Source organism: Zootoca vivipara, chromosome 8 (assembly GCF_963506605.1).
Source record: "Zootoca vivipara chromosome 8, rZooViv1.1, whole genome shotgun sequence".
Taxonomy (NCBI): domain Eukaryota; kingdom Metazoa; phylum Chordata; class Lepidosauria; order Squamata; family Lacertidae; genus Zootoca; species Zootoca vivipara.
In genome coordinates, this window is record NC_083283.1 from 57,001,870 (window position 1) to 57,027,994 (window position 26,125).

The 26,125-nt window shown below is 43.0% G+C and overlaps 2 protein-coding genes across 3 annotated transcripts; one reads left to right on the forward strand and one right to left on the reverse strand.

Annotated features, from left to right (window-relative positions):
- The first annotated feature begins 9,966 nt into the window (after window positions 1–9,966).
- On the forward strand, window positions 9,967–17,024 carry ADNP2 (ADNP homeobox 2). The gene is made up of 3 exons (XM_035124920.2): window positions 9,967–10,080; window positions 10,636–10,725; window positions 11,837–17,024. The coding sequence occupies exons 1-3, from the start codon at window positions 9,973–9,975 to the stop codon at window positions 14,747–14,749; spliced, it is 3,111 nt and encodes a 1,036-aa protein (XP_034980811.2). The 5' UTR covers window positions 9,967–9,972; the 3' UTR covers window positions 14,750–17,024.
- On the reverse strand, window positions 11,897–23,404 carry BLOC1S4 (biogenesis of lysosomal organelles complex 1 subunit 4). Of its 2 annotated transcripts, XM_035124922.2 has the most exons (6): window positions 23,015–23,404; window positions 22,088–22,159; window positions 21,591–21,692; window positions 20,320–20,454; window positions 19,284–19,428; window positions 11,897–12,023 (listed from the first exon to the last, which is right to left on the reverse strand). In XM_035124922.2, the coding sequence occupies exons 1-5, from the start codon at window positions 23,240–23,242 to the stop codon at window positions 19,327–19,329; spliced, it is 639 nt and encodes a 212-aa protein (XP_034980813.2). In that variant the 5' UTR covers window positions 23,243–23,404; the 3' UTR covers window positions 11,897–12,023; window positions 19,284–19,326. The 2 variants fall into 2 exon arrangements, with proteins under 2 accessions (XP_034980813.2, XP_034980812.2); XM_035124921.2 differs by lacking the exon at window positions 11,897–12,023 and having other exon boundaries at window positions 18,573–19,428.
- Between the last annotated feature and the right edge of the window lie 2,721 nt (window positions 23,405–26,125).

Sequence of the window (26,125 nt, forward strand, 5' to 3'; positions counted from 1 at the left end):
TTCAATTGCCTAGTAAGAACTAAGTTGAGATGCTCCACAAGGATTGGTCTGTGTTCTGCTCTAGCTGCATTTATTGGTTGGTGGTTCCACCCATCATATAGTGGTCCTCATTAACATTTCACAATGGTTCCTAAGGCCCATGAACAATCTTCTTATGAAGTTATGATAGACAATCTAGTTTATCCTTCTTCCTGCTCTTTGAGGAAAACTTAAATGCATGATTTGCAAAGGAAAGTATATTCCTCATTTTTTTGTATGTCAAGGTGTATGTGCTGTTGAAAAGTGTGAACCTTGTGAAACACTTTCCCTCAGAGGCTTCAGTGGTTCCCTCATCCAATGAGATGCAAAGCTTTTTGACATGTCAGCATTTCATTGGCTGCTGGCTGTAAGGTGGGATTTCACCAACATACTGATTGCAGACAAGGCTTCCACAACATTCTGTGCAAATAGGCAAGGGAAATACTGCATGGCCACGTGGTGGCATCACATGATATGACGTCACAGCGCCACGCCCCTTGACAATGACGTCATAGCACGAAATCACGCGGGAGTTTCCACTTCGGAGTTGTTCCAGGAGTTGTGTCAGAGCAAGGGAAGGAAAGTGGAGGGCACAGGTGAGTAGTTTAAGGGGTGGGGGACACCTCTACAGCACTCCCAGAGCGCTCCCCAGAAGCCACACCATCCTTCCTGGAGAGTTGGTGCTGATGGAGGGAACCAATTGGAGCCATGGACCACGCGTCTCCCTATTGGTCCACCGACTGGCATGCAAATGAGGGCCGACGTCACTTCCTTAGACAAATCGAGCGCCATTTTCTCTTTCTGGCTTGGGAAGGAGGGAGGAGTAGCAGCCGGGGGTGGGTGGCTGGGAGCGCGGGCTGAGCCGGGCACCGGGTCCGACGCTGCACGGCTGCAGGGCGAGCGGTCGGGGCGAGGATGCTGCGGCTGCTCCTGGTCCTGCTGCTGTTGCTGCCGCCGCCGCCGCTGCCCCTCCTGCTGGGCCACTGAGCGCGGGCTGCAGATCGGGACCAGGAGGCGGGGCAGGGCGGGGCGGCCGCGGAAGGAGTGACGGAGCAGCCGGCCGACCAAGCAAGCGGCCGCGGGCGGAGGAGGAGGCGGCGGAGGCTGCAACGCGTCCAAGCGCCTCGGGGAGGCGCGAGTGCAAGAACCGGCGGGCAGGCAGCGGTCTCCCTCTGCCGCCCGGGCAGGTAGGTGCAGCACTGCGGCGCTTCGCTGAGCCCGGGCTCTCTGGTGTCCAGGGCGGCCTCCCGCCCCCCTCAGGCCGCCTTGGCAGCAGCCGCCTCGGTGCGCTGCCAGCCAAGCCACAGCCAGAGGGCAACCCCAGCCTCGTGGGGAAGCCCGCCTTCCCTCTCGCGGGCGCGGAGGGGGGGAAAGCCGCGAAGGGAAGAGAGGGCTGCTTCTCTCCAGCCTGCTCGCTTCTCCCCGGCGCTGCCAGCAGCTGTAATAGCTGAGGGGCACAAATAAGGTCCAGGGGCTCCTCGGAGGCTAGGGAGGGTGGAATGTCGTGAGGCATTCGGGTTTGCAATATTATTATTATTATTACGTGTTTAACTCCACCAGCTCTGCCGCTCTCCTTCAGGTGGAACCTCAGTGATTTCAGCAAGCCTGTAAACTCTCGACTGCTTCGGTGGGGGGTGGCCAACGGTAGACCCATTTTTTTTAAATAAATAATAATTTTGGAATACAAAACTGGTTGCTTAAGGCTAAATAGAATTGTGATTTTTGTTAGGAAGCGCATTAACGGGGTTTGAGTTAGAGAGATGGACTGGAGCAAGCTGTAGAGCAGGCATCCCCAAACTTCGGCCCTCCAGATTTTTGGACTACAATTCCCATCATCCCTGACCACTGGTCCTCTTAGCTAGGGATCATGGGAGTTGTAGGCCAAAACATCTGGAGGGCCGCAGTTTGGGGATGCCTGCTGTAGAGGCTGTTTATAAAGTGGTTGCTGGGTAATGTGATATTTTTCTGATCCCAAGACTTGAGGGTTGGTTGATAGTGTTGCATATTTTAGGATCTTGCATTTAATAGTCACTATGGTACTGTATGTGTGATGGGTCTGTTTCCAGCAAGTGATCTGTATTTCCATGCACAAATGGAAGACAGTATGAGAGAAGTCCTATTCCATTGAGACCTGGAATCCAGAACCTTTTCACAAAGTCATGTATCTGTATGGCCTTAGAAGTCCATGCCTCTCTTTGGCCATAGCGGCTAACCATATGGCAGCTGGAGAGATCATGACATTATAGACTTGTAAAGGCTTGCAAATGTGTTCCTGGCCCACAGATTAAGAAAGGGAGATAATCAGGGAAGGTGGGACAACCAAAGGTACAGAGGAGACAGTACAAGAGAGGAGGGGAGAAGTCCTGTGCCCACATACATGTGAGATAAGGAAAATGACAGAGGTAACACTTTGCAGCTCATAGGCACATTTTGTTTCTGTGATTTTGCCCTCTTTATCTTCTTACTAAAGCATTACAGTGGTACCTCTACTTACAAATAACTCTACTTACGAATTTTTCTACTTACAAATGGAGCTCCGTCCGCCATCTTGGATGCGGTTTAGATAGGATTTTTTCTACTTACGAATTTTTAAATAAGGTTGCTTCGACTTACGAATTTTTTCTCCCAATGCATTCCTATGGGATTCGACTTGCAATTTTTTTCGACTTACAAATGTGTGTTCGGAACGCATTAAATTCGTAAGTAGAGGTACCACTGTATTTTTTTCTTTTTTAAAAAAATAATTTTTATTGAGTTTTACATAGAGAAAAAAGAAGAAAAAGGAAAACAAAAGAAAAAGAATTTTTTTAAAAAAAGATACAAAAATACAAAATGCAAAAAAGACAATGTATATCCCCTCTTACTTCTTCCAACATCTTCACTTCCCCTTCTTACAATCCTTGTTTATAATTTCCTCTTACCATTTCCAAATCTCATCTAAATATCATAAAGTTACATCTTATATCACATTTCATAACCTTGTTCTTATATCATTCTTATTCATTATATATAGGAATGTGAAGGAAAGATAGAAAAAAAGAAAAACAACAACCCCAAATTAAAGATAAAAAGGCATAAAACATTATCCCATTCTCCCATTTCTGATCCAAATATTTCGGACTTCCTCATTTCCCCTTCTTGAGTTCCTTATCAATTACTATTTATTGTAGTTTCCAAATCTAAGATTACCTTCTTTCTTTCAATTTATAACTTATTTTTAACCATTTACCCAACTTACTTCTCTTTACCTTTATTACCCAATATCCTCTAACCTTTTACCCAAAAATATTCATAATTAATTTTCAAAATCTTCTTCCCTTTCTTGCCACCCTAAAAGCAAGTTCTCACCCCTTTCCTTGGAATTGGTGTCTCCAGAGATTTCAGCCAGCTCCTTATTGCATTCCGATTTCAGACCGTGTTTAATCCACCTATAAAAATCATCTCAATTCCTCCTCACCCCACTCCTGTTTTGTCGCATTCTAAATTTTGCTCACCCCTTTCTCTCCCCTGCTGTATTCCCGACATTTTATCCTCAATCTCGTTCTCTTTCAGCCCCCCCCCACCTGCTTCCTTCTGCCCCTCTCTCACTGGGGTAGCAACCTTTTTGTTATTCCCCTTTTCGGGGGGCTTTTGAATCGAGTCCCTTCCCTGTTCCACCCCTCCCACCAGTGAAACAGTGATTTCTTCATCCCTTCCCTGTTCCACCCCTCCCACCGGTGGAACAGTGATTTCTTCCTCTTCTGTCTCAAAAATCAGTTCTTTTGAGTCAGCAGACTTCTCTCCTCCTTCAGGATTGCAGTTGTCCTCTGTCATTTCCGGAGTTTTTCCCATAGTCAAATCACAGCATGTGTCTTCTAGTCCATCCCTTGGTCCTTCTTCGTCTTCTCCCTCTTCTTCCTCTCTAAATTCATGTGGATCATCTAGGTGAAGATTCTTTTCTGTTAATTCATCAGTCTTTCCATCCATACTTGTTAGAACACCTTTGCGATTACGATTACGAATCTCCTCTGTCATTTCCAAAATTGTTGTTAAAATCAAGTCCCACTGTGTACTATTGTTCTCACAGCCCAGTACCTTCTCTTCCTTCCTGTTGATGCTTTCCATCTCCATATTTGTTGCAGAGCAGGAGGTGTTGTTGTTATTGTCCTTATTTTATATTTCCCAAGTATAAAAAGAATAAAGTCCCATCTGAACTGGATCCAACCTCTATTTCTTTTCTTTTTTCTTATTATTCAGTCTCAAATTCAGCACCGAGTAGCCTTAAAGTCTATTTTTTAAAACTTCCTCTTTTGCTTGTCTGCAGCTCTCAGTCTCATACAAGCAGCCACATTCTTTTCCATTGTGACGTCATAAAGACGGCTAGCCGGTCCTTCCTTTGACCCGGGGGTTCACAGGGGGGTTTCCCCTTAACAAACCGCAGTCTTTTACAGAGTTTTTAAGCACTTTTTCCTTTTTCCTTACTCTGCATCAGGAAAAAGTTTCCTTTTAAAGCAAAATTTCTGAGCTTTCCATGGCTTTACTGCATTGTCCATTACTCAATTGGGGGGGGGGCTGACTTCCCTTTTAAGCCTCCTCCCAGCACCAAATTTCTCAGACCAAATCACAGATTTTGACTTACTTAGTCCAGATCAGATCTTTTGACGGGAAGAATCCGCCGCTTGCAGCCTGGAGGTTGGAGCTTCGCTGCGAGGAGGTAACGATGGCGCCCAAAATGGCTCCCGTGACTGCCACTTCGCTGACTCTCGGGGCTCTAACGAGCTTACCGGGCAGCAGAGGAGTCGCCTTGGGGCTCTGCAAGGCTGCTTCGCCCCCCGGGACGCTCTACCCACGGTTCTTATGGGGATCCGCGTGGCCCTCACGGGATTCCCCCCCCCTCCATGGAGCCAGAAACCTCGGAGCTCGAGGTTTCTGCACCTCTCCGCCAGCGTGACAGACCGGAAGTCCGCATTATTATTATTTTTTTCTTTACTCCATTTATATGCAGCTTAATATATTAAAAAAATATCTCAAGTGAAGTGCTATAAACTGAAACAGCAATGAACAATAAATACAGTTAACAAATAATTGCATTAATGCATTGCTGATACAAATAAGCCACCCCTCCATTCAGTTCCTTCTCCAGCCTCTGCCTTTTCTCCTGCAGCTGCTTTACTGTCTCTTGGGCAGGGCATGCATTTATGGGCAGGCACCAAGGTGGATGGAGTTTCCTCAGGCTGCCCAGAGCTGTGTCTCATTAAGCAGTTAGCTGCACTTTCTGCACCTGGATCCAGGTGCAGTAGGTTTCCCAGGGGATGCCGATGATGGGAAAGGGACACTCATCCACTCAAAGTTATTTCTCCAGCCTCTGCCCTTCTCTTCCAGCTGATGTAGTAAACTCTTCAGGAGCTCATAAATTCTATGTGGAAACTTGGTATTTCTGGCAGGTGTATCAATGTAGTCTTTTTTAAGAAAACTTTTGTTGCCTTTCCTAGTCAGCAGTGTTTGTTGTGTGTTGTGTGTTTGTTGCCTCTCCTAGTCAGCAGTGTTGTCATGGCTGTCTTGGCCTGAGTGTTTAGTCCAGAGTAGATATGCTGAATGACATCAGGTTAATCATAGAACTGAAGAGTTGGAAAGACTGAGGGTCATATGGTCGAACCCCCTGCAATGCAGGAATTTCAACTAAAGCATCCATGACAGATGGCTTGAATATGCAATCTTGATTGCCTTACATTTTAAGCTCAAACTGTGGAGAGGCTTTCAAATGTATTTGTGCACAGAATTGTTCTTTAGATCATGATCTTAAAACAAGGAAGAGCAGGAGAGATCTGTCATGCCTGGAATTTTGCTGCTTAAGAGGCAAAACACCATTCATGTTCTATGACAGATTATAGTTTCAGCAATTGGAATTGTAGCCAAGGGAAGGCTTTGAGTGAAGTGAAGTTCTCTCATGTGCACTAACTTATGTCATTTAGCTCTGTCAGTTCTTTGGCCCTTAATATTCAGTGATGTACGGTAGCTTTTCTGGAAAGTTTTGGAATGGAATTTATTCCAATGCAAATTACGGTGGCTAATTAACATAGTGGTATTTGTATTGGAATATTTTCAGTTTCCATAGCATTTTTTCTGATTTCCTAAAGAGATCTCATTTAGTATGGTTGTTTATTTTCTGCATATATAGTAAACAATGGTTTAAAACTTTGAACGTATATAGTTGTTGTTGTTTAGTCGTTTAGTCATGTAAACAATGGTTAAAACTTTGCTTGCCTAACATTATATTTTAAGGGGTAACTGTTACTATTGAGTCTATGAAGCAGAACAGTTTTCATGGAAAAATAAAGCACTGGGATATTTTCTGTCTCATGTTGACTATGTTGTTAGCAAAACCTTATTCTGACATGAGAAAGTGGTGACCAAACCAAATTATGTATCACGTATAAAGTGGAGCAGTCCAGTCCAGTCCAGGAATTACGTTTTCCAGTTCACTAGGGTCAGGAGCAGCTCCAGTCCAGGTCTTGCATTCAAGCTCTAGAGCAAGAATTCTCAAACTGCGGCCCTCCAGATGTTTTGGCCTACAACTCCCATGATCCCTAGCTAACAGGACCAGTCGTCGGGGAAGATGGGAATTGTAGTCCAAAACATCTGGAGGGCCAAAGTTTTGGGGATGCCTGCTCTAGAGAGATCTGGTTCTGAAGCAGCTGAAGACGCAGATATATGGTGGGCTTTTCCCTGTATGTGCTCAGGGGTCCACAATTTTAGGGGGCTACATCAGAGGCAAGACCCTGAGTCAGAAGAAGGTGAGATCTTTGTCTAATGACTTGATCTCACATGCTTTCCAAATAAAAGCAGACAAGAGAAACAAAGGAGAAAGTTCTTCATTCCAGTAGGCACAGCTTACCTTCCATCTCAGTGCTCCCAGGCCACTTTTGTCTCCTTACCTATGAAAGCTCAGCCACCAAGCATGTAACCAAGGAACAGAGTTCAAGAGGAGCCTGGCACATGGTTCAAGATGGAGAACAGGCATGTATGTGGTGGGCTGCACTGTGGGAAGGTTCCTTGCTTTGACCTTTGTCAGCTCCAGTCGGATATTGCTAAGTAAGCAGCTGTGCATAGCACACTTAACTGGCTTATGCATGGCAATTACTCGTGTACCAACGCAATGTGTTGTTCTCTTAGACAACAGTTCTAAGTAGCCACAGCATGCTCAGGGGATAGAAAGGGAAGAAATACATGCATGGTGCTGGATATGTTTTGAAAGCTTTGGTTGCATCCAGTTGCACCAGAAACTTTGCCTGCTTCTTCCACCTGTTGGAATCCCACCACACTGGCTATTTGGCATTGCAGCCTTCTGTTTGTATGTGCATTTTATCCTCTGATTATGGCTTTTGCAAAAAAATGTGTTAGCTGAATAATGAATAGCTTGTGGCTAGCTCTGAACAAAAATATGAAAAACCTGAACATTGATAGCTTATAAAATTAGAAATGGTGAGGAAAATTGAACTTGGAGTTACCTGATGAAATTGATTAGTTACTAGGCTGAGGGTAAAACAGTAAATAATTAAGGCAACATGTTACATCTTACCAAATTCACTGCCACACTATTGTGACTGCGATAGAAGCATAGGATGTAAGTTTTTAAAAATAAGATGTGGCGATGGCTTTTTTGGAGGATTGGAGCAATTCATGTCTTCCTCATTGGACTGTGCATATTTTTAGCTTCATTGCTGTGCTGGTCAGGAAGGAAGGGACTTTGCTTCTTCCACTCCACAGCTATTGTGGAGGCTGAGTGTGCTGATGGAGCATGGACAGAACCATTTCTCTGACCCTCTTGCATTTCCATGCTAGCCTGGGAGGAAGGTACTTTGTTTCCTAGCATAGAAGACGGATGAGCTGACGGAAGAGGCACACACCAGCCTGCTCGCTCACCTGGATGAAGTTCCATGAATGTGCCTGCATGGAATTCCTGGTCACCCATGATGAGTAATTCAATACAAGGTGGTTATATCTTATTTGTGTACAATAAATTTGAAGTTACAAGGTTAAAGGCAAGCAGTTATGAGAGAAGAATCATATGCTGGCTTTATTATACAGGAAGTAAGTTACCATGCCCATCACATTGAGTTAGAGAAGATGGTTAGACACTAGATGACATTCTGGTTGGAATATTTAATGCAGCTACTACAAATGCATCCTTGAACAATCTCTGTTCTTTGGAAAAAGAAGTGCTTGAAACATCCATATAAAGCGACACTCTTAATACTAAGCTTTCAAATGACACCCTTATCAGTTTTTAGAAGTCACTACATACAAAAGACGTGGGTGGCGCAGGGACGCGGGTGGCGCTGTGGGTTAAACAACTGAGCCTAGGGCTTGCCGATCAGAAGTTTGGCAGTTCGAATCCCCGCGATGGGGTGAGCTCCCGTTGCTCAGTCCCAGCTCCCGCCAACCTAGCAGTTTGAAAGCACCTCAGAGTGCAAGTAGATAAATAGGTACCGCTACAGCAGGAGGGTAAACGGCGTTTCCGTGTGTTGCTCTGGTTCGCCAGAAGCGGCTTTGTCATGCTGGCCACATGACCTGGAAGCTGTACGCCGGCTCCCTTGGCCAATAACGCGAGATGAGCGCCACAACCCCAGAGTCGGTCACGACTGGACCTAATGGTCAGGGGTACCTTTACCTTTACCTACAAAAGAACGGATTAAGTTTGAGAACCAAGATTCCACTGTACTATAAACAAATGAATGACCTTGTCACAACATTTTGAATGTTCTTAACATCTCTTAACATATCTCTTGAATAGGTGGAAACTTGGAAATGCATGTGATACTTACCATAGTCTGTTTTCAAAGCTGGGGGTGTTTGGGGGGGGTCCCCACTGAGGACCTGGTATATTTTTGCTCTTGCAAGTAGCAATTGGCTCAGAAGATTGTATATGCCCATTGGGGAACACAGTGGGTAGTGAGGTAGTATGGCTTTCTGGCTGTAACTGTGCTTACCCCATGGATTGTTTGGTGGTGGTGTTGCATAGCGTGCACATCATATGTCTTGAAAAATGTAGCTATTTTTGTCAGTTAGTATTGTGACGTATCACTTGGCAGTGTATGGCAATCGAACTAAAGAGGTGTGTATCTGAAATTCACATCTTGAGTTTGGCTTCTAAACTCTTAATACAGATTACTACTTCCATTTCAGTAATTTAGTACTTTGAGCAACTTTTTCAGACAAATAGATGCTGGAAGGATAATACTGAAGTTTTGTGGTGGTCTCCACTTGCAATTTTTTATTTGGGTTGTTTTGCTAATGTTTGAACAGCAGAATGGCACCTCTTCAGTAATAAAGAACTTGAGCAGTAGCATTCATGTACAGGTAGTGCTACTTATCTCCCCCCCCCCCGACTATGTCAGACCAACACGGCTACCTACCTGTAGGTAGTGCTACAGTGGTACCATGGTTTGCGACCACAATTGGTTCCGGGGAGGCGGTCGCTCCCCGAAGCATACTCCTGCGCATGCGCGAAGCGCTGATAGAGTGCTTCTGCGCATCCAAGCGCTGTGGAACCTGGATGTAAACACTTCCGGGTCCGCGGTGGATGGAAACCGAAGCGGTCACTGCCCAAGGCGGTCGCAAACCGAGGTACCACTGTACTGTGTTTTTAAAATCCTCAGATCTTGGCAGCAATTCATGGAATGATGCTTGACACTGTGATCATATGCATGCTACTTGGAAGTAAGTAATATTGTGTTCAGTGGCACTTACTCCCAGGGAAGTGTGCATAGGAATTGCAACCTTCCTGTGATAAATATAGCTGCATATGTATTATTTGTTGTCTGCCACAGAAAGTGTAAAATCTACAAATATACTCATTTGTTGAAAGTCAGATTAATCTGAATTTTCTAAATGCATAAGCATAATTTGAAATATTACATTTAACAAAATGATGTGTATATATTGTGTCACCTTGTTTTCTAGGCAAAATTCAACATGCTTCAAATTCCTGTGCAAAATCTTGATAATATAAGGAAGGCTCGGAAGAAAGTAAAAGGTATTCTAAAGGATATTGGGCTTGACAGCTGCCAGGAGTTACTTCACGTAAGACCCTTATAGTTCTCTATTGTCATTCTTCTTAAGTGAGCTCATGAGTCTATAAATGTGGAAATATTGCTTGAAAAAGAGTGGAAAACTAAATCCAGCACAATTGTCCATGAGTAAAACCTCAATTAGTCACTGTGTGAGTGATCATAGGTCTTTTTATAGGATTCAATTTGGGGATTTACTTGTAGCATGCATATTGACTCTTTTTTAAGAGAGAGATGTTTGGAGATTGGAACTTCTATTTCTCCAACGACTGCGTCTGTGATCATTGAGAAGGCTTCCTGACATAGGCCTCGGGCCTGAGCCTACACACTTGCCCCTAAAATCTGCTTCAGAGGGTCCCCCAACTCTCTGGAGCAGTTTTTGCTCGAGTTTTGAAGGTCCTGTTGTGCAAGGGAGGTGTTGTGAGTGAATGGAGCAGAAGCGTTGGATACAGCCTGCAGTTTATATCCAACATAATTAAATTCTTGATTTAGAATTGTATAAAATAGGATTTTCTTTTAGTTGCATGCTCTTTTAGAAATCTTTTTCATAGAAATCTTTTTTTCATAGACTCTGAAAAGTTTTGACCCAGGAGAAAAATATTTCTGCAACACTTCGTGGAGTGATGTGTCTCTTTGGGAGTCTGTGACCAGAAGAAGGGTATGTTTATTCATTACAGTTTTCAGAATGCTGTTTGAGCCCACTGGTTTGTAAATACGTAGTGGGTTTTTTTTAGCCTTTGTGATACAGCATGGGATCAACTGTGGAATGCAAACTGTTTCTGAGATGGCTATCAATCTTAGAAGCTGATTGCAATATAGCAAGAGGTGTGCATGCTTTTCTTAAGTTCACATGGAACTTGGTGTATATTTTTTTTAGGACACCATTATAATGACTGATTAGAAGATGAAAAGAAAATTATGGTCTTGAAAATGATGATCTCAAAGAGTAAAGAAACTGTATTATTGTTTTCTGGTGACTGATCACCAAGCAGTAGCTTTCCCCCATTGTTTTCTGTGTTGGCTAGAATCCAAATTTTCACCCAATTTTTAAATGGGGCTATGGGGTGGGGGAAGACACATGTCCCCTCCTTACATTGTCAGACTAATTTGCTGATCCATAGACTTGGACAGATATCTGAGGTTTTTTTATTTACTCACTCATATATGTCTCTGGGAATTGCCATTCCCTTCCACTTGAAGAGAAACAGGATTTTAGATTATTGCATGACAGTGTGCACCCTTTCCCCTTTTCCTTCTGGTTTGTCTTGCTGGAATAATCTGCAGTGTGCCAGCACAGCAACGTAAAACATCATTTTGCTTGTTCTGCATAGTTTGTGTTGTTATGCAAGCATATTAGTGATGAGAAAGTTGTGTTCATATAAATGCATAATATATTGGCTTTTTGTTAATACTCTCTTGGATGTGGAAAGTTCTGATCACCTGAAGAAACTTTTATGTTGACTGAAATTAGTATATAGTCATACCTCAGTTTAAGTACGCTTTGGTTTGAGTACTTTCAGTTTAAGTACTCCGCAGACCTGTCTGGAACGGATTAATCCACTTTCCATTACTTTCAATGGGAAAGTTTGCTTCAGGTTAAGTACACTTCAGGTTAAGTACAGACTTCCGGAACCAATTGTATACTCAAACCGAGGTACCACTGTACTGTATTGGCTTTCAGAACTTTGGTATTTTTATTTGACAGTCAACATAAATACGCCTTTTGTAGATGCCAGTTGAAGTAACTGCCCCTTTTTCTTGTTTTTCAGAGATACAGAACAAATCCGTACTGCTGTAGCCTCTGCAAGTTCTCATCAAAATTTATTTCTTCTTTCAAAAACCACTTGAACCGTTACCATGAAGATGAAGTTGATCAAGAATTGGTTGTTCCTTGCCCAGAATGTCCATTTGCTTCTCATTCCAAAGTAGTGGGAAAACACCTTCGTATATTTCACTCTAAGAAAAAAATTCAAAACTATAATGTGAGTGGTGGCATGAGACAATTCCGGAGTGATGCAGTAAACTTCATATGCCAGAAATGTCAGTTTACAGACACATTATACTATAATACGAAGAAACATGTGTTGGTAACCCACTTCCAAAGCCTAATAAGCACATACCTTGAGGAGAGGCCTGATGAAAGTGAAGAGAATTTTATTGATCACTACTGTAAAAAGTGCAATGCTTTTGCAAACAGTCGGGAATCTTTAATATACCATGTCCTGACATCTGAAGTACACAAAGACCTGGAGAATATATTGAGACCTGTAATTTCAGTGCAGCCTAAAAAATCAGGACAAGCAAAGTCCCTGCATATTGTCAGTATTGCGCCCAAGCCTTCCACAGTTGGAGGCACACCATCACTGATACCTACCACTTCTTCAGTGGGTTCACCTTCTACGTGTATCCAACTTTCACTTCCATCAATGAATCAGAATCAGAATGTGGTGCCAACAAAAGCAGTCCCAAACACAGTTGGACCAAGTGCCTCCAGTAGCCTGACACATCCATCATCGTCAACTTCAGTTGCCCAGTCCCAGTCATGTAATACACTACTGCCTGGCCAAGCAGGTCCGAATAATGTGACTCTTCGGTCTGCAGTTCCTCATCCAGTCTTTGTTTCTCATCGACTTCCTGTGAAGCAGCCTCCTGGGAGCATAAGTCGAACTGTTCCTCCAGGAGTCCTTTCATTCTCTCGGCCTGTCCGGCCTACCCTGCTTCCTGCTAATCAATCTGTTACTCAGCCTGCTGGTTCTCTGAACAGACCCATTGGAGCTAGCTCTGTTCCGGTAAACAGGCCTTCTTCACCTGGCGTCCTTGCTGTAAACCGACCTGTTGGTAGCTTGAATCAGCCCAGTGGTCCTGGGGTTCTTCCAGTCACCCAGACGCTCCCACCAGGGGTTCTCCAGTTTAATCATCCTGTTTCACCTGGAGTTCTTCCTGTAAACCAGTCAGTTGGACCTGGGATTCTCCAATTCAATCAGCCTGTTGCACCAAGAGTACTTCCGGTAAACCCATCTGTCAGACCTGGAGTTTCTCAGAATGCTACTTTACTGACTGCGGGACCTATCCTTCGACAGTTAATTCCAACTGGCAGACAAGTTAATGGGATACCTACGTACACCTTTGCCCCAGTTTCAGTAGCTTTGCCTGTGCCAGCGGGTGGTGGGGTGACAACAGCTCCACCACCTCCTCAGATGCCTGTTCAGCTGATGCAGTCTAGTACAGTTACTCAGCAGTCTCAGGCTCCAGCTACTGTGCCTTCCTCTGTAGTAGTAACTTCTTCCACGAATACCCTCGCCAAGACTTCTGTCTCTGCCTCTGCAATGAGCCTAGCCCTTAAACAGGCCAAGCAGTGGAAGACTTGCCCTGTTTGCAGTGAGCTTTTCCCATCAAACGTCTATCAGGTGCACATGCAAGTGGCTCACAAATGCAGTTCAGGGAAGATGGGCAAGCTTGATACAGACAAAGTTGCAGCCTGTGCACCTTTTCTGAGATGGCTAAAAGATAAGACGGTCAGGTGTTTTTCTTGTAAATGTTTTCTCTCTCAGGCAGAGCTTATAAAACATATTTTCATACATGGATTAGCTTGCCTGTTTTGCACCAGTACTTTCCACGATCTAAAATGCCTTGTGGATCATACTAGAACTGTACATAAGGGGAAGAAGAAACTACATGCAGATTATGATGACAAAGGTTTTCAACTCGAGAGTGATTCGGAAGGTGACCTGGTGTTTCCTCACTTTGACTTTAGCATAACTGTAAAAGAAGAACTTTGTGAAAAAGAAGTACACCTAGCAGTACTCGCTGGGGTAAATTCAAGGACACTTATTCCTCTGTACATGAAGCTGCAACATGAGACTGCTGATATGAATAATGGCAATAAGAAAGTATCAACTTGCCCTTTTTGTTACGGTGTTTTCACTAGCCCAGAAGCCTACGAGTTCCATTTGAAGGACAGGCACCATATCATGCCAACTGTGCACACCATTTTAAAGACTCCAGCTTTCAAATGTATCCACTGCTGTGGTGTATATACTGGCAACATGACTCTGACTGCTATTGCTGTGCATCTGCTTCGCTGCCGGAGTGCTCCCAAAGACAGCACCCCAGCTGTGAAGATGGAGCCTGAACTCGATGAGAAGAAAGATCTGGCAGTTGTGAATGGTGAAAATCATGATGATCCTTCTCTCTCAACAAAGAGGAAACTATCTGATCACCTTTATTCTGTTGCAGAGGATCAAATGAATGATGACCAGCCATTCCTGATTATAGACAGCGGCACAGCCCAAGTTCCAGCTAAGGAAATGAATTTTGTGCCTTCCAAGAGACAAAAGACTGATCATAAGTCTGAAACTAAGGGCCAGCCCTCCGTTGAGAATCTTCACATTTTAGCATTAAATCCAAAGCCATTCCAAAAGAGCTCAAATGAAGTTCAAAAACTGTTTCTTACAGATTATTTTCATGAGAAGCCGTATCCCACTAAAAAGGAGTTAGAGTTACTGTCATCCAGTCTGTGTGCTTACAAAGTTGACATTGCATCATTCTTTGGGAGAAAGAGACACACCTGCCTAAAGGCAATAAAAAATCTTAAGCCATCTGTGCTTTTGGGATTCAATATGTCTGAACTTAAAAATGTGAAGCACAGTTTGAGCTTAAAATGTGAATCTGAAGATGTGTAAAAATTTTTTTTTAAAAAACTCATATAAGGCAATCAAGATTGCATATTCAGGCATCTGTCATGGATGCTTTAGTTCAGATTCCTGCATTGCAGGGGGTTGGACTCAAGGACCCTCAGCGTCCTTCCAACTCGATAATTCTTTGAATTGTCTCACTGATTTAGTTTCTTGTGATTATTAAAAGATTAGTATGCAGTGCCGCTTTCATTTGGGCTGTGTGTTCTTTGTGGCAGTAGGGTACAGTATAGTATACCTGAGGCTCTGGGTTTTTGTTTTGTTCTTTTTTGCTGTTCATGGGGTAGTTTTCTCTGCCTATGGTTTTTATACAATTGTGTAACAATTTTCCTGGCTTTTTTTTAAAGTACAAATTGTTTCTAAAAGTGTATATGTTTGATAAAATAATAAAACTATTAGGAGGGCCATAATTTAAAGAAACCTCCCCTGTCTTTAAAATTAATACGGTTAACTTGTAACCTAATCTTCATATTGCTCTCCAAAATAATAAATTTACCAGTGACAGCTATAACAATTTCAGAAACTCTTTGATTAATTGGACCTAACGGCTGCCTTTAGTTATGAAACACGTAAGCCAAGGTTTTGCAAGCACTGTTTCTAAACTATTTGTTTTACAGTAAGAAATTATGAAGGCTTACATTTAAAAAATGGCAACTTTTCTCCCCTGAAGTTAACACTTGGGTTTAATAATCCTTGATTTGCATTTTGGAATAAATAAGAGAGGAGCTGTCCATTTGATATTGAGCTATAATGACAACCTAGGGATCTTTTCATATGGCTCTATAGCTTGCTGGGAGCTCTGATGACATAGCATACTGTTCCAAGCAGCACTTGGCTATGTACACTTTATGAAGGCTTTTCACTAGCTGCTCTGCTCTATGTTAGGAAATAATCCCAAGCCACTTTTGCTTGGGGCAAGAGATCAAAGACTTCAGCAATACTAGCCTAGTGCAGGCCCTGAGTTTATTCAGTTTTCTCACTGCATTTGAATCAATGCTTATTGAAAGCACTTGCTATCATTACAGTAGCTGAATTATTTCCTGTGTCACCCAGATGACAACCATGTCTAAAGTTAGGCAAGAGATTGCACAAGCAGAATACTCTTTAAAAACAAATAGGCCTGAGAACAGGGGCAGGTTTTATTGCTTCTCTTGTCTTACTTTTCAGCAATGTATGTTCTGACATCTCTACAGAATATTAGTTTTAACTACTAACATTTAACATTCTGTTGAACTTGACTAGGACACCTTATTACTTTAGCATCAAGAAAAGAAAATGATATATTTGGTGTGCTGACTTGACATTGTTTTCTAGTTACTAACGTGTCTTTTATGGCAAGAGAATTTTTGTTAAGGTGAAACTGCATGTAAATAACTTTGTGCAATTTAAGCAGTTGTATTATAGGCTGTTCAATTTCTATAAATGTCAGAAAATTGTTCAGAGGGCTTTTTGGTTTGGTTCTATTCTATAATACAATCTCATCTGACAGTGAATAATGCCAGTTCAAAAAAATAAATACTGCAATGGGGGTTCTGTAGGCACAGGTAGATTATTTACATTTGTTTCAGCATTGATACTTAACGGTTATGTATATGCTAGAACTTGGTGAAAGAAATTGATTCAGGAGTGAACTGGCCACCCAAGTGGTGATTACTACTACTTCTACTATTTTAACTTTGACATCCATCCATTCGTGTGAGAATGCCCAGAGAATGTGGAATAGTGCCTCCCTCTGCTGTTTTGTGGAAAACTAGGAGGTAAAAGTAGTGGCAAAAGCAAGCTGTTTTTACCTGAAACCCAGATGCTGGCAGTAAGTACAAAACAAAAGTCACTGCAGACGTTAAGGGAAGAGCAACTTGGCTTTGGGAAATGACGACCTATAAATCAAAACTGACTGAAGTGCAAATATCTGTGTTCAGTGCTGACCAACTGGTCTGCATTTCAACTTGGCCAAAGTTAATATGTGAGCTTATTTTAAGTTGCAGGATAAATTATATGACAGTGCTAATTATTATGCTTGGTTCTCACTACAGCACATGTCTGAATACTGCATGTATGATCTGCCAAGAATGGAAGTGACTAGAGGTGCATTAGTGGTGCTTTCGTGAACAGCTCCTCTTTATTTTTCTAAACGCCAAGGATTATGAAGGAGTGAGAGGAGCACATAAAGCCTGAGCTACTCCTTACAGTAGGAGAGAGCCTGGTCTGTTACATGTGAGCAATTGATCTGTTGACTTCAAATAAACCCAAGTTTTCAATTTTAGGTGTGTATAGAAGTTTTTTAAGTGACGTAATGGAGCAGCATTCAAGCACACAGCCCTTAGAGAACTCTTTGTTTCCTGTATACTTGGTCTTTGACCCTGTAGGCAGGCTTGAGCTGTAAAATTCCCTGGCAGCACTACTTCAGGCCACAGGTGTGTTGGGGGTTTGGATATGTACTGGTGAAGGGGCACTGCCTATGCAGGCTGTGTATATCAGTGAGACACTTAGGTTGGATCCTCTTTCCTGACAGGTAAGTACCCTGTTTCTCCTAAAATAAGACATACCCATAAAATAAGCCGTAGCAGGATTTCTAAGCAGCTGTGCAATATAAGGCACACCCCAAAAATAAGACATAGTGATAGGCGCAGTTCTGGAGGGCGCCAAGGAAGAGGCTAGGCTGGACATGCAATTAAAAAAAATAAGACACCCCCCTGAAAATAAGCCAGCGTGGTTTTTTTGGGAGCAAAAATAAATATAAGAGGGTGTCTTATTTTCGGAGAAACACGGTACATGAAACATGGTTCCATTTAATCGTGTAGCAGCCCACTCAGACTGAGAGTTAAGAAAATGCTTTGTTTGCCACTGCATTCTGCTGAATACATTCTGTGCACCCTTTGATTCTGTAGAGTTATGTTAGTCATCTCATGTTTGGGCAGGATTATCATACATAACTAAGAACTACTATCCCGAAAAGAACCACATTCTATCTCCCCACCAGTATCCCTTTTACAGCATTATCAAGAGGGTGCAGAAAGTACTGGTGCTTGCAAAAGCCTTTGGCTAGGTTTCTCAATATGGCAGCATTGAAAATAGTTTCACTGCTAGAGGAAAAATCCAAATTCCATAATCCTGTTTTAATAAAAATACCTCCTAGTTTCTGTGACAATGTGAGAGTTGAATATCTAGATGAGGGGTTGGCAATCTTTTTGAACCAGTGCACACAATTTTTGAGAGTTAACAGGCTGCTGTGGGGGGGTGGGGTGGCATGCCATAACTATATTAGAGAGTATGATCTTGATGAATTCATTGGCCATAATCCCAAGCAAGTGGGCTTATGAGTGCAACCTTACATATTTATAGTTTAAAAATAAAAATGTCATACTCTAAGGAATCTTATTTAAACTTTAATTAGATTTTAAGTTATAAGAGCTTTGGCCACTGCTTTTGGCATTTTATATACAAACATTTTAAAATATTCATCAAAAAGGGCTTTGTTGGCAACAGTTCCCCAGAATTATTGTAGTAGGCAGCACCTATAGCTGTTTTACTTTACTTTGCAGTAGTTAAAAAAACAAAGGAGCTTTTGCCTCTCCTTGTTTAAACAGTGCATTTCCACCCAATACGTTGAACTGAATCCAGATACATTCATTAAAAGGGCATGAATGTATAGTTTTGGTCCTTATTGCACTTAAAAGTACCACAGAATAATTTTTAAAAAATATCCTTGTGGTATGTGGGTTAATACTATCAGCAGCAAATAAAAATATGAGATGCAAAAGCATACATTTCCTGTTTTCTCCCCTCTACTTAATCTCTTAACTGCAGATGGGTATTTATACATTTTTTATTCCAATTTCTGAAATGAGAATAACCAAGAAAATATTAAGAGAGTATGGCAACTGGTTGCCCATATGCCAATCCACTCCTGGGCACAGGAAGACAAAAATGAGTTCTATTGCCTGGCCTCTTCCATCTCCACACAAGTCATTTCAGGCCCAAAGAAGGGGCTGTAGATCTAAGGAACACAGAGTATACCTGCTTCTACCTAGTCTTTCAATATTGACAAGTAAAAAAGGCAGGTATGTGTGTGTGTTTATGGCATCCTTAGGGGCTAGTGTAAGAAAGGAAGGTATTAACTCGTGTGTTAACTTCCCCACTTGCCTTCCCTGACACTTTCTGGCCTGAAGAGGTAAAAAAGGTGTTTGGTAGGGAGCTGGTCATAAGGAAGCCCATTCTGCACACTCTTATCCTCTTTCCTACACATAAAATAAGAAGGATTGCTTATGTCTTAAAAGTCATGTGGCATGACTGTGTGCTTGACTCACAGCCCAACCCCATCTCCTTGCCTTCAAAATGGGTTACTTGCAAAGGTTAGCTGCCAAACATGAGTGTATAGTTCACCTTGTTGGAAGACTGGAAAAAACAGTATTCTATACAAAACTAAGCTGAAGTATGTTTGAAGAGGCCTTGGGACACATGGGAGGCAGCAGGACATAATTTCCAAAGAATTGCAACTACCTAAGACCAGCACTGAACTCACTTAGATAACACTCTCTTTTCAATAATGTCATTGTCAAGCTAAATCACATATACTGTGCTTCACCAAGGGAAGGGAAGTAGTCTTCTGTCTTGAAGAGATCAGGAGGTTCATAAACTGTTTGATTCTGCCTTGAGGAAGATGATTTCTGGAATTAAAACCTGTATGTTAAAATACTTGCTCACAACAAAATAAACAGAAATAAATTATGAATTCCCCAGAATTTTGGTGGTAGCTTAAGAGGAGCCCTACTAGAAGTATTCTGTTCCCACAGTGGTCAAACTAGATTAGAAGCCCACAAGCGGGTCCCAAGTGCAACAGTACTCTCTCCACTTGTAATTCATAGGAACTTGTAAGACAAAAGATGTATGAGTCCTCATGCCCTGAAGCACAAAACAGGCAAGATCCAAAAGAACTCAAAGAATGGAGCTGACAGTTTGTCATTCATTTCTCATGGAAGCAAGTAACTTTTCTATTCACCTGCGGAGGACTTATCTGAGATAGCAAGGTGAAACATGTATGAATCTTTCTGTTGGTTGGTTGGGTAGGTTGGCCACTGTGGGCATACGTTTTGTTAACAATTGAGTACTTAGGGGTTAAGTTTAATAAAACAGTATTTTGCAATCATGGCACATATAGCATGTTCTAATTCCTGTTTCCCCCAAAACCAATTTTCCACCTCAGATAAATGTGGTGGTGGGGCAATCCTTGAAGGGAAGCAGCACAATGTAAGCAAATGTCTGTGAGGGATATAACACTCCATGAAAGTTATCTAGATTGCATTATATGTTTCTCTTTTATGTATCTAAATCCACACATCCATATGTTGATTGTCAGGATCAACCAACCACACCTCTATTTAATGAATCATAATCTCAACAGTGGGGAGATTTGCCAAAGTTGCTCTCCTGGGCTTACAAACGTTCAGAAAGCCTTAACTAATCTAATAAGATGATCTGAACATAACAAAAGCTCATGATATTGGATATCAAGTGCATTATTATAGCAAGCATTTCTATAGTTGAGGAAGAAAACTTACGTTAAGGAAAGATGGCACATTGATTGTGTGTAGAAATTTTTTGAAAGTATTTGGAAACGCTCCAAGGTCTGATTCTGCCTTTGTGATCTGTTCTTCCATCCCTGACACACTCTTTCCAACCATTTTTACAAAGGCCTGGTTGAAAGACAACAGATCAATAGCAATGAATAGGTGCAATACAGGAGAATATTAAAGGGATATTTCTTTGCCCAAATAGTTCTATTGGTCATATAAAAAGCCAAGTTTTCTGTATGCATGTCAGAAACTATACTGGCATCTGAAATACACTGGCATATATGAAATTCAACAGCCTCATTCCAAATTCCAACTCAGACTTAAAAGTACATAAAAATCAATGCATTTTAAAGCACATTTAACTATGCATTAGATTGTGGAAAATTGTTGTTTTTTTAAATTAAAATAATTGAGAGGCAGTGTTCTTACCTATGTCAAGAGATCTAACTACATAATTACAAAAAAGTATTGGAAGCACAGTAGGGGTTTTTTTTTGTGGTGGTGGGAAACAACAGAAATGAAGAATCCCAAGATTTCTTATATGTTGAACTTCTAAACTCCTTTGAAATCTCTGAAGAGTGAGTCATAATTTTTAGAATGTAAGATGACTATACTGGGGTACCTTGGTTTTTGAACGTCTCCGTTGACGAACATTTCAGTTTTCAAATACAGTACATTAAACCTGGAAGTAAATGCTTCAGCTTTTGAATGCACCTCAGAGGTTGAATATGCCACGTGACTTCTGTATTGAGTTTTCCATATTGAGTTTTCCGTTTTGAGGCTTCCATATTGAGTTTTCCATTTCCGAATGTTTCGGAAATCTAACAGTCTTCTGGAATTGATTGCGTTTGAAATCCAAGGTACCACTGTATATGCCAAGACAGCATAGCAAGCTCTTCCCCTAGAGTGCCTGGATACACTGATTTACACTACAAAGCCACGTTCCTCTTTTATTTGAAATTTACAGGAGCAGAGCAAGGATTTTTTAAGAAAAAGTGGCAGTTTGAACTAAGTTTTAAGAACAGCAAGGGGCAATGTGCCCAATCTACAAGATCATCTACACACAAGAAAAGGAATGGACATGGAAACTTCTCCCTCCTTTCCAGCTGGGAAGTTCTACGCAAATTCTGGAGCTCAATCGTTTGGATTGGGTGAATATATTTATGTTACAGGATCAAAAAGAAAATAGTCCAAAGATTAATTCCAAGTAATCCTGTAAAAAAAAGGGCTGTGATACTGACATTAGAAACACATACCTCCAGTTTGTCAATCTTTCTATACAGTTGCTTCATTTCCATTGCCTTTGCATGAATATGAGGCACACTTTCACTTACTACTTGAGAGGAATCACTTCGAATCTAGAAAAATATCAGACAAAAATTCTAAACAACAGCATTAAGATTACTTGCGATCTCAAACATTATCTACATGAATGAATAAAATGTTATTTAAACCCACAGGCCACTACAAGTAAGGAATTTGCGTCTTAAGTGCTCATATAAAGAACACCCATAATCTAAACAAAATTGTATTTGGCTCAGAACGAAGGCTATTTCATTTTTTGTTTGATCTGAGCAAATCTGCACATGCCTGTGGGTAATTGTTGGGATGCCACAAAAACTAGAATGCTACATGTTAAAACAAGCTAGATTCAGATTATTAATTTCATGTTGGTGTGAAAGCATGCCTAAAGGTAGTTTGATTTCAGTGGATGACCCTCAACTGTTGTATCTATTGTGTTCTTAAGACTTACCATGTCTAGCATCCCCACAAACTCATCTACCCTGGTCAGCAAATCTTCCAGACTCTTGTCTAAGGTTTCAATCTGCAAAAGAAAAAAAAAATTACAAATGTCACAGGGCATTCTTATGTGGAATGCTCTCCCTAGGGAGGCTCGCCTGGTGCCCTCTTGGCACCAGAAACACTCCTCTTCTCCCAGGCCTTTGGCTAATTAAACAAACGATAACCTTTTTCATTTGTGTGTGTGATGGGGGTATTTTTGTTTGCTACTATGTTGTGTCTCTTTTTTCTTGTTTTAACACTGTCCTCGGATGAGGGCAATATTAGAAATTAAGAAATAATGATAATACATGGACTGGAAGAAACTCTGGGCAAAATGGGGCTTGCTTCTGAGTAAACGGGCACAGGATTTTGTTGAACAATGGAAGCAATACCCATTAACCTCCAAGAAGGAAACTCCTCACAAAGTCCAAGGCCAGTAAGACCATAAAGTCCTACAGCTGCTGAGTTGCATAAAACTGAGGGTGGGGGGATGGGCATAGTCATAATTTATGGGGGGGGGACACCCAACTGTCATCCTGTGTCTAGCAGATTCTGAACTAAATGTCTCAACGGTTGTTTCAAATTGCTTTCTTTTGACCCAAAGTGCTCAGAAAAATCTTGTCAAAATCTACAATTTCTACTTTTAGTTAAGCTTTATTTATTTAATTAAAATTTTTTTTGGGGGGGGGCTCGCTACGCCCATGGGGTGGCGGAGTCCAGCCTAAAGGGGTGAGCCCACTACGTCCCCCTACCTGGGAGCCCCACCCCACTGAACTAAGGGGGGAGCTTTGCTTCTAGGTAAGCACCGCGGCGCGACAAAATTCCCCCCCCCCACTCAGAGGCTGGGGTTAAGCGGCGCCCCCCCCCCCAGGAGACGCGGGCGGGTTATTGCGCTCACCTGCCCGGTTGGGGCGACTCCTCCCAGCGGCGATGGCAGGAGGTACCCGGCGTAGTCCGCCGCGGCCGCGGCCAGCAGCAGCTCCGCTCCGCAGGCATCTCCTTCGGCCGCGTCTTCTTCCTCCTCCTCCCCGATGCCGGAGGCGCTGCTGTGGCTCTGAGAGACATTGCCGCTGTCGCCGCTCAGCTGCGGAGGCGGCGGCGGTTCCTCAACTGCCGCCTCATCCATTTGGCCCCCTCCCTCGCGCTACTACTCTCCGCCCGCGCGCATCTGGAAGCCAACCGCCTGTCACCTGACGAAGCGCTTTTCAACAGTCGGCCCGTCAACTGTCGGAGGGGTAGCGGGAGGAGGGAAGGTGCCTTTCCTCATCTACGGAAGCCCAGCGGGGACACGGCAAAGGGAAGGCTCCAGTTTGTTAAATCTCATGAGGGGCGTGGCGGAGGCGTGGCGTTCTCTTGAACGGAGCCCGTGATTGGGTCTCCTGGGACTAGAGGCCCCGCCTCAGGCCTGGCCCCCGAGAGCGGCCTCCCTCCCTCCCTCAGTTCTAGGCTGGAGAGGGTCAAGGGAGGTGCTTCCGCTTTCGTTTTCCCTTGTTCTCCCCCGCCCTGTGAACTTAGGATCGCAGATTCCTTTTAAAAGCGAGGTGCTGCCTCTATCTTCCCTTGTTTTGTTCAGCACCTCCAAGGTAGAGGAAGGCGCCAAGCAAACTTAGGAAAGGAGCCCCATGGAGTTTCATAGCACTTGCTAACAGGTAAATAGGTATACAATTGCAGCCGGAGCCACGGTGGTCTATCAGCAGAGTAGGGCCGATCCAAATGTCCACGAAATAGTAACATTCTGTGCTGAGATGTCAACCGCCCGCCCAACGAGAGAGAAAAACCTGGTTTAATGGTGAAGTTACAAACGTTTCTTTAGCCACTGTCTTTTAAAAAATAAAAAATATTTTGGGACGAGAAACGCCGACATGGGTGTAGCCAAGGCGGGGGGGGGCAGCTGCCCCCTTAATAAACAATAAAATTCTTAGGTTCCGACGCCCCCAGCAAAAGCCTGCCCCCCCACAAAAATTTTGACTTAATTATATTAAGCACTTTGTAGCTTTGAGCTTCTATCTTGGGCTGCTGGGACAAAGAAGCAAGTAATCACTCCTCCCTTGCGGGGGGGGGGAAAGAGGGGGAATCTAGCACTTCTTCCTTGCCCTTACACCTGCCTTCCTCAAATAAATATTCATCCCACAAATTTTGAAATTCCATGACTGTAGATTGGGGAGCTACTGCATTTACATGGAAACTTCCTCATATGGACTCAGATCATTGGCCAATTTATCTCAGCATTGTCTACACTCACTTGGCAGTGGCTCTCCAGGGTTTCACATTAAAGTCTGTTCCAGCCCTACCTGCATATGACGGATTGAAATTAAGAACGCAAGAGCCTGCTGGATCAAGCCAGTGCCTCATCTCATCTAGTCTCCAGCATCCTATTCTCAAAGTGGCCAGCTGGATGCCTTTGGGAAACTAGTAGCAGGACCTGAGCACAAGAGTACTCTTCCTTCCTGCGGTTTCCGGCAATTGGTATTTCTCTCTCCCGTTTCTGTCTGTACAGCCACAGTAGGGACTGTAAGGGGGGGGGATGGGAGAGAGGGACTGGGGTGGCAAAGCTTAAGCTCTTATTTAGTGTATGCTTGGGGTTTTTCTGTCAGCATCACTTGGGGAAGTTCTCTTTCTATTCACTTGTTATGTTTCCTTGGTAATGAATTGTATGTTGTTGGTGTTTCCTTGGAATTGTATGTTGTTGGTGGGTTGTGAGCTCTTTATAGTGTGAGTGGGCATTGTTATCTTGGAAGGTGTTCAGTAGCACCAGTTCTGGGGTGACTTCTGGTACCTGTTTAGTTATTTTGCTTATATCTGGTATGACTGCACACACCCCTTTTCTGACTAGGTCCTCGATTACTTGATTTGGTGGGATCTGCTGGTTCAGACACAGCATATGTCTGAGAAGGTCCCATGAGGGATCATGGGGAAGAGGTGCGAGGAAAAAACGGTTGTGACATTGATTTCTTTGGCAACTTGGAAGGGCTCTCTTCTCCATCAGCTTGGGGGCTTTTTCTGAGACGCTTGCGGGGTATACCACCATCCTTTGTTGTTTGAGCATCTTTATCAAGATGCTAACAGATCTGCCTTGCCTTTGATCAGTTGTGGTTCAAGGGAAGCTCACCACTCCTCTGATTCTTTAATATTTTCCAGCCCAGATAGATGTTAACCAAAGGATCTCACAATAGTCATCTCCTTGCAGGAGCAAGGAAGCGTAAGAAGAGAATCAGATGCACCACAATAACATATTGGATGGGATGGCTTTCTAAAAGGACTAGACAATTGCATGGAGAGCCCTATCAAAGGCAACTCTAGCCATGACTCAGCCTCCCCTGTTGGAGGGAGCAATGCTTCCAAAAAGCACTTGCTGGAAGCCACAGACTCTCCAAACGTGTTTCACAAGGACCCCTTCCTTCCCTCTGCCCCAGTACCTGAGGGTCGTCACATCTCTCCAGGGATTTGACCAGAACAAAGTATATGTTGGGGAAAGGCTCCCTCCCTGAAAAGAAAAAGGAGGAATCAGCAGGTGCCTGGCTCTCAGCCATGCTAGCACCAGTCTGGCGCATGAGGCGGGGGACATGGGAAGGAAGCTTTCCTATAATATAGGGCACTCAATTGGCATTTCCACCTACCTGAACTCTAAGCCGTACCCCCCTTGTTCTGGCCTGCCTCTCTCCAGTCCTATGGAAGATGCAAGCTCTTGCTGGAAGCCACTGGAGGGGAAAAGAGAGTGTGGGATTCTGGTGGTGAGTGATGATTGGATGAGGGTTTGAAGGGGAGTTTGAATGTCAGGCAGTTGAGAGGCAGTTGAGAGCAGTGGGTTCTGGAACGGGTGGTTGGGCAACTATTCAGTTTAGGATCAGTAGTCTAGTCATCATTTTTGTAATAAAGCAACATATAAGATAAAGAGAATTTGAGGCCATAAGCTCAGGTACACACGTCATCATTTAGTGAATCATTCATACAATCTCCTTTAGTGAGGGTGTAGTACCTAGATTCTGGACCAAACATTGATATTTTTCGC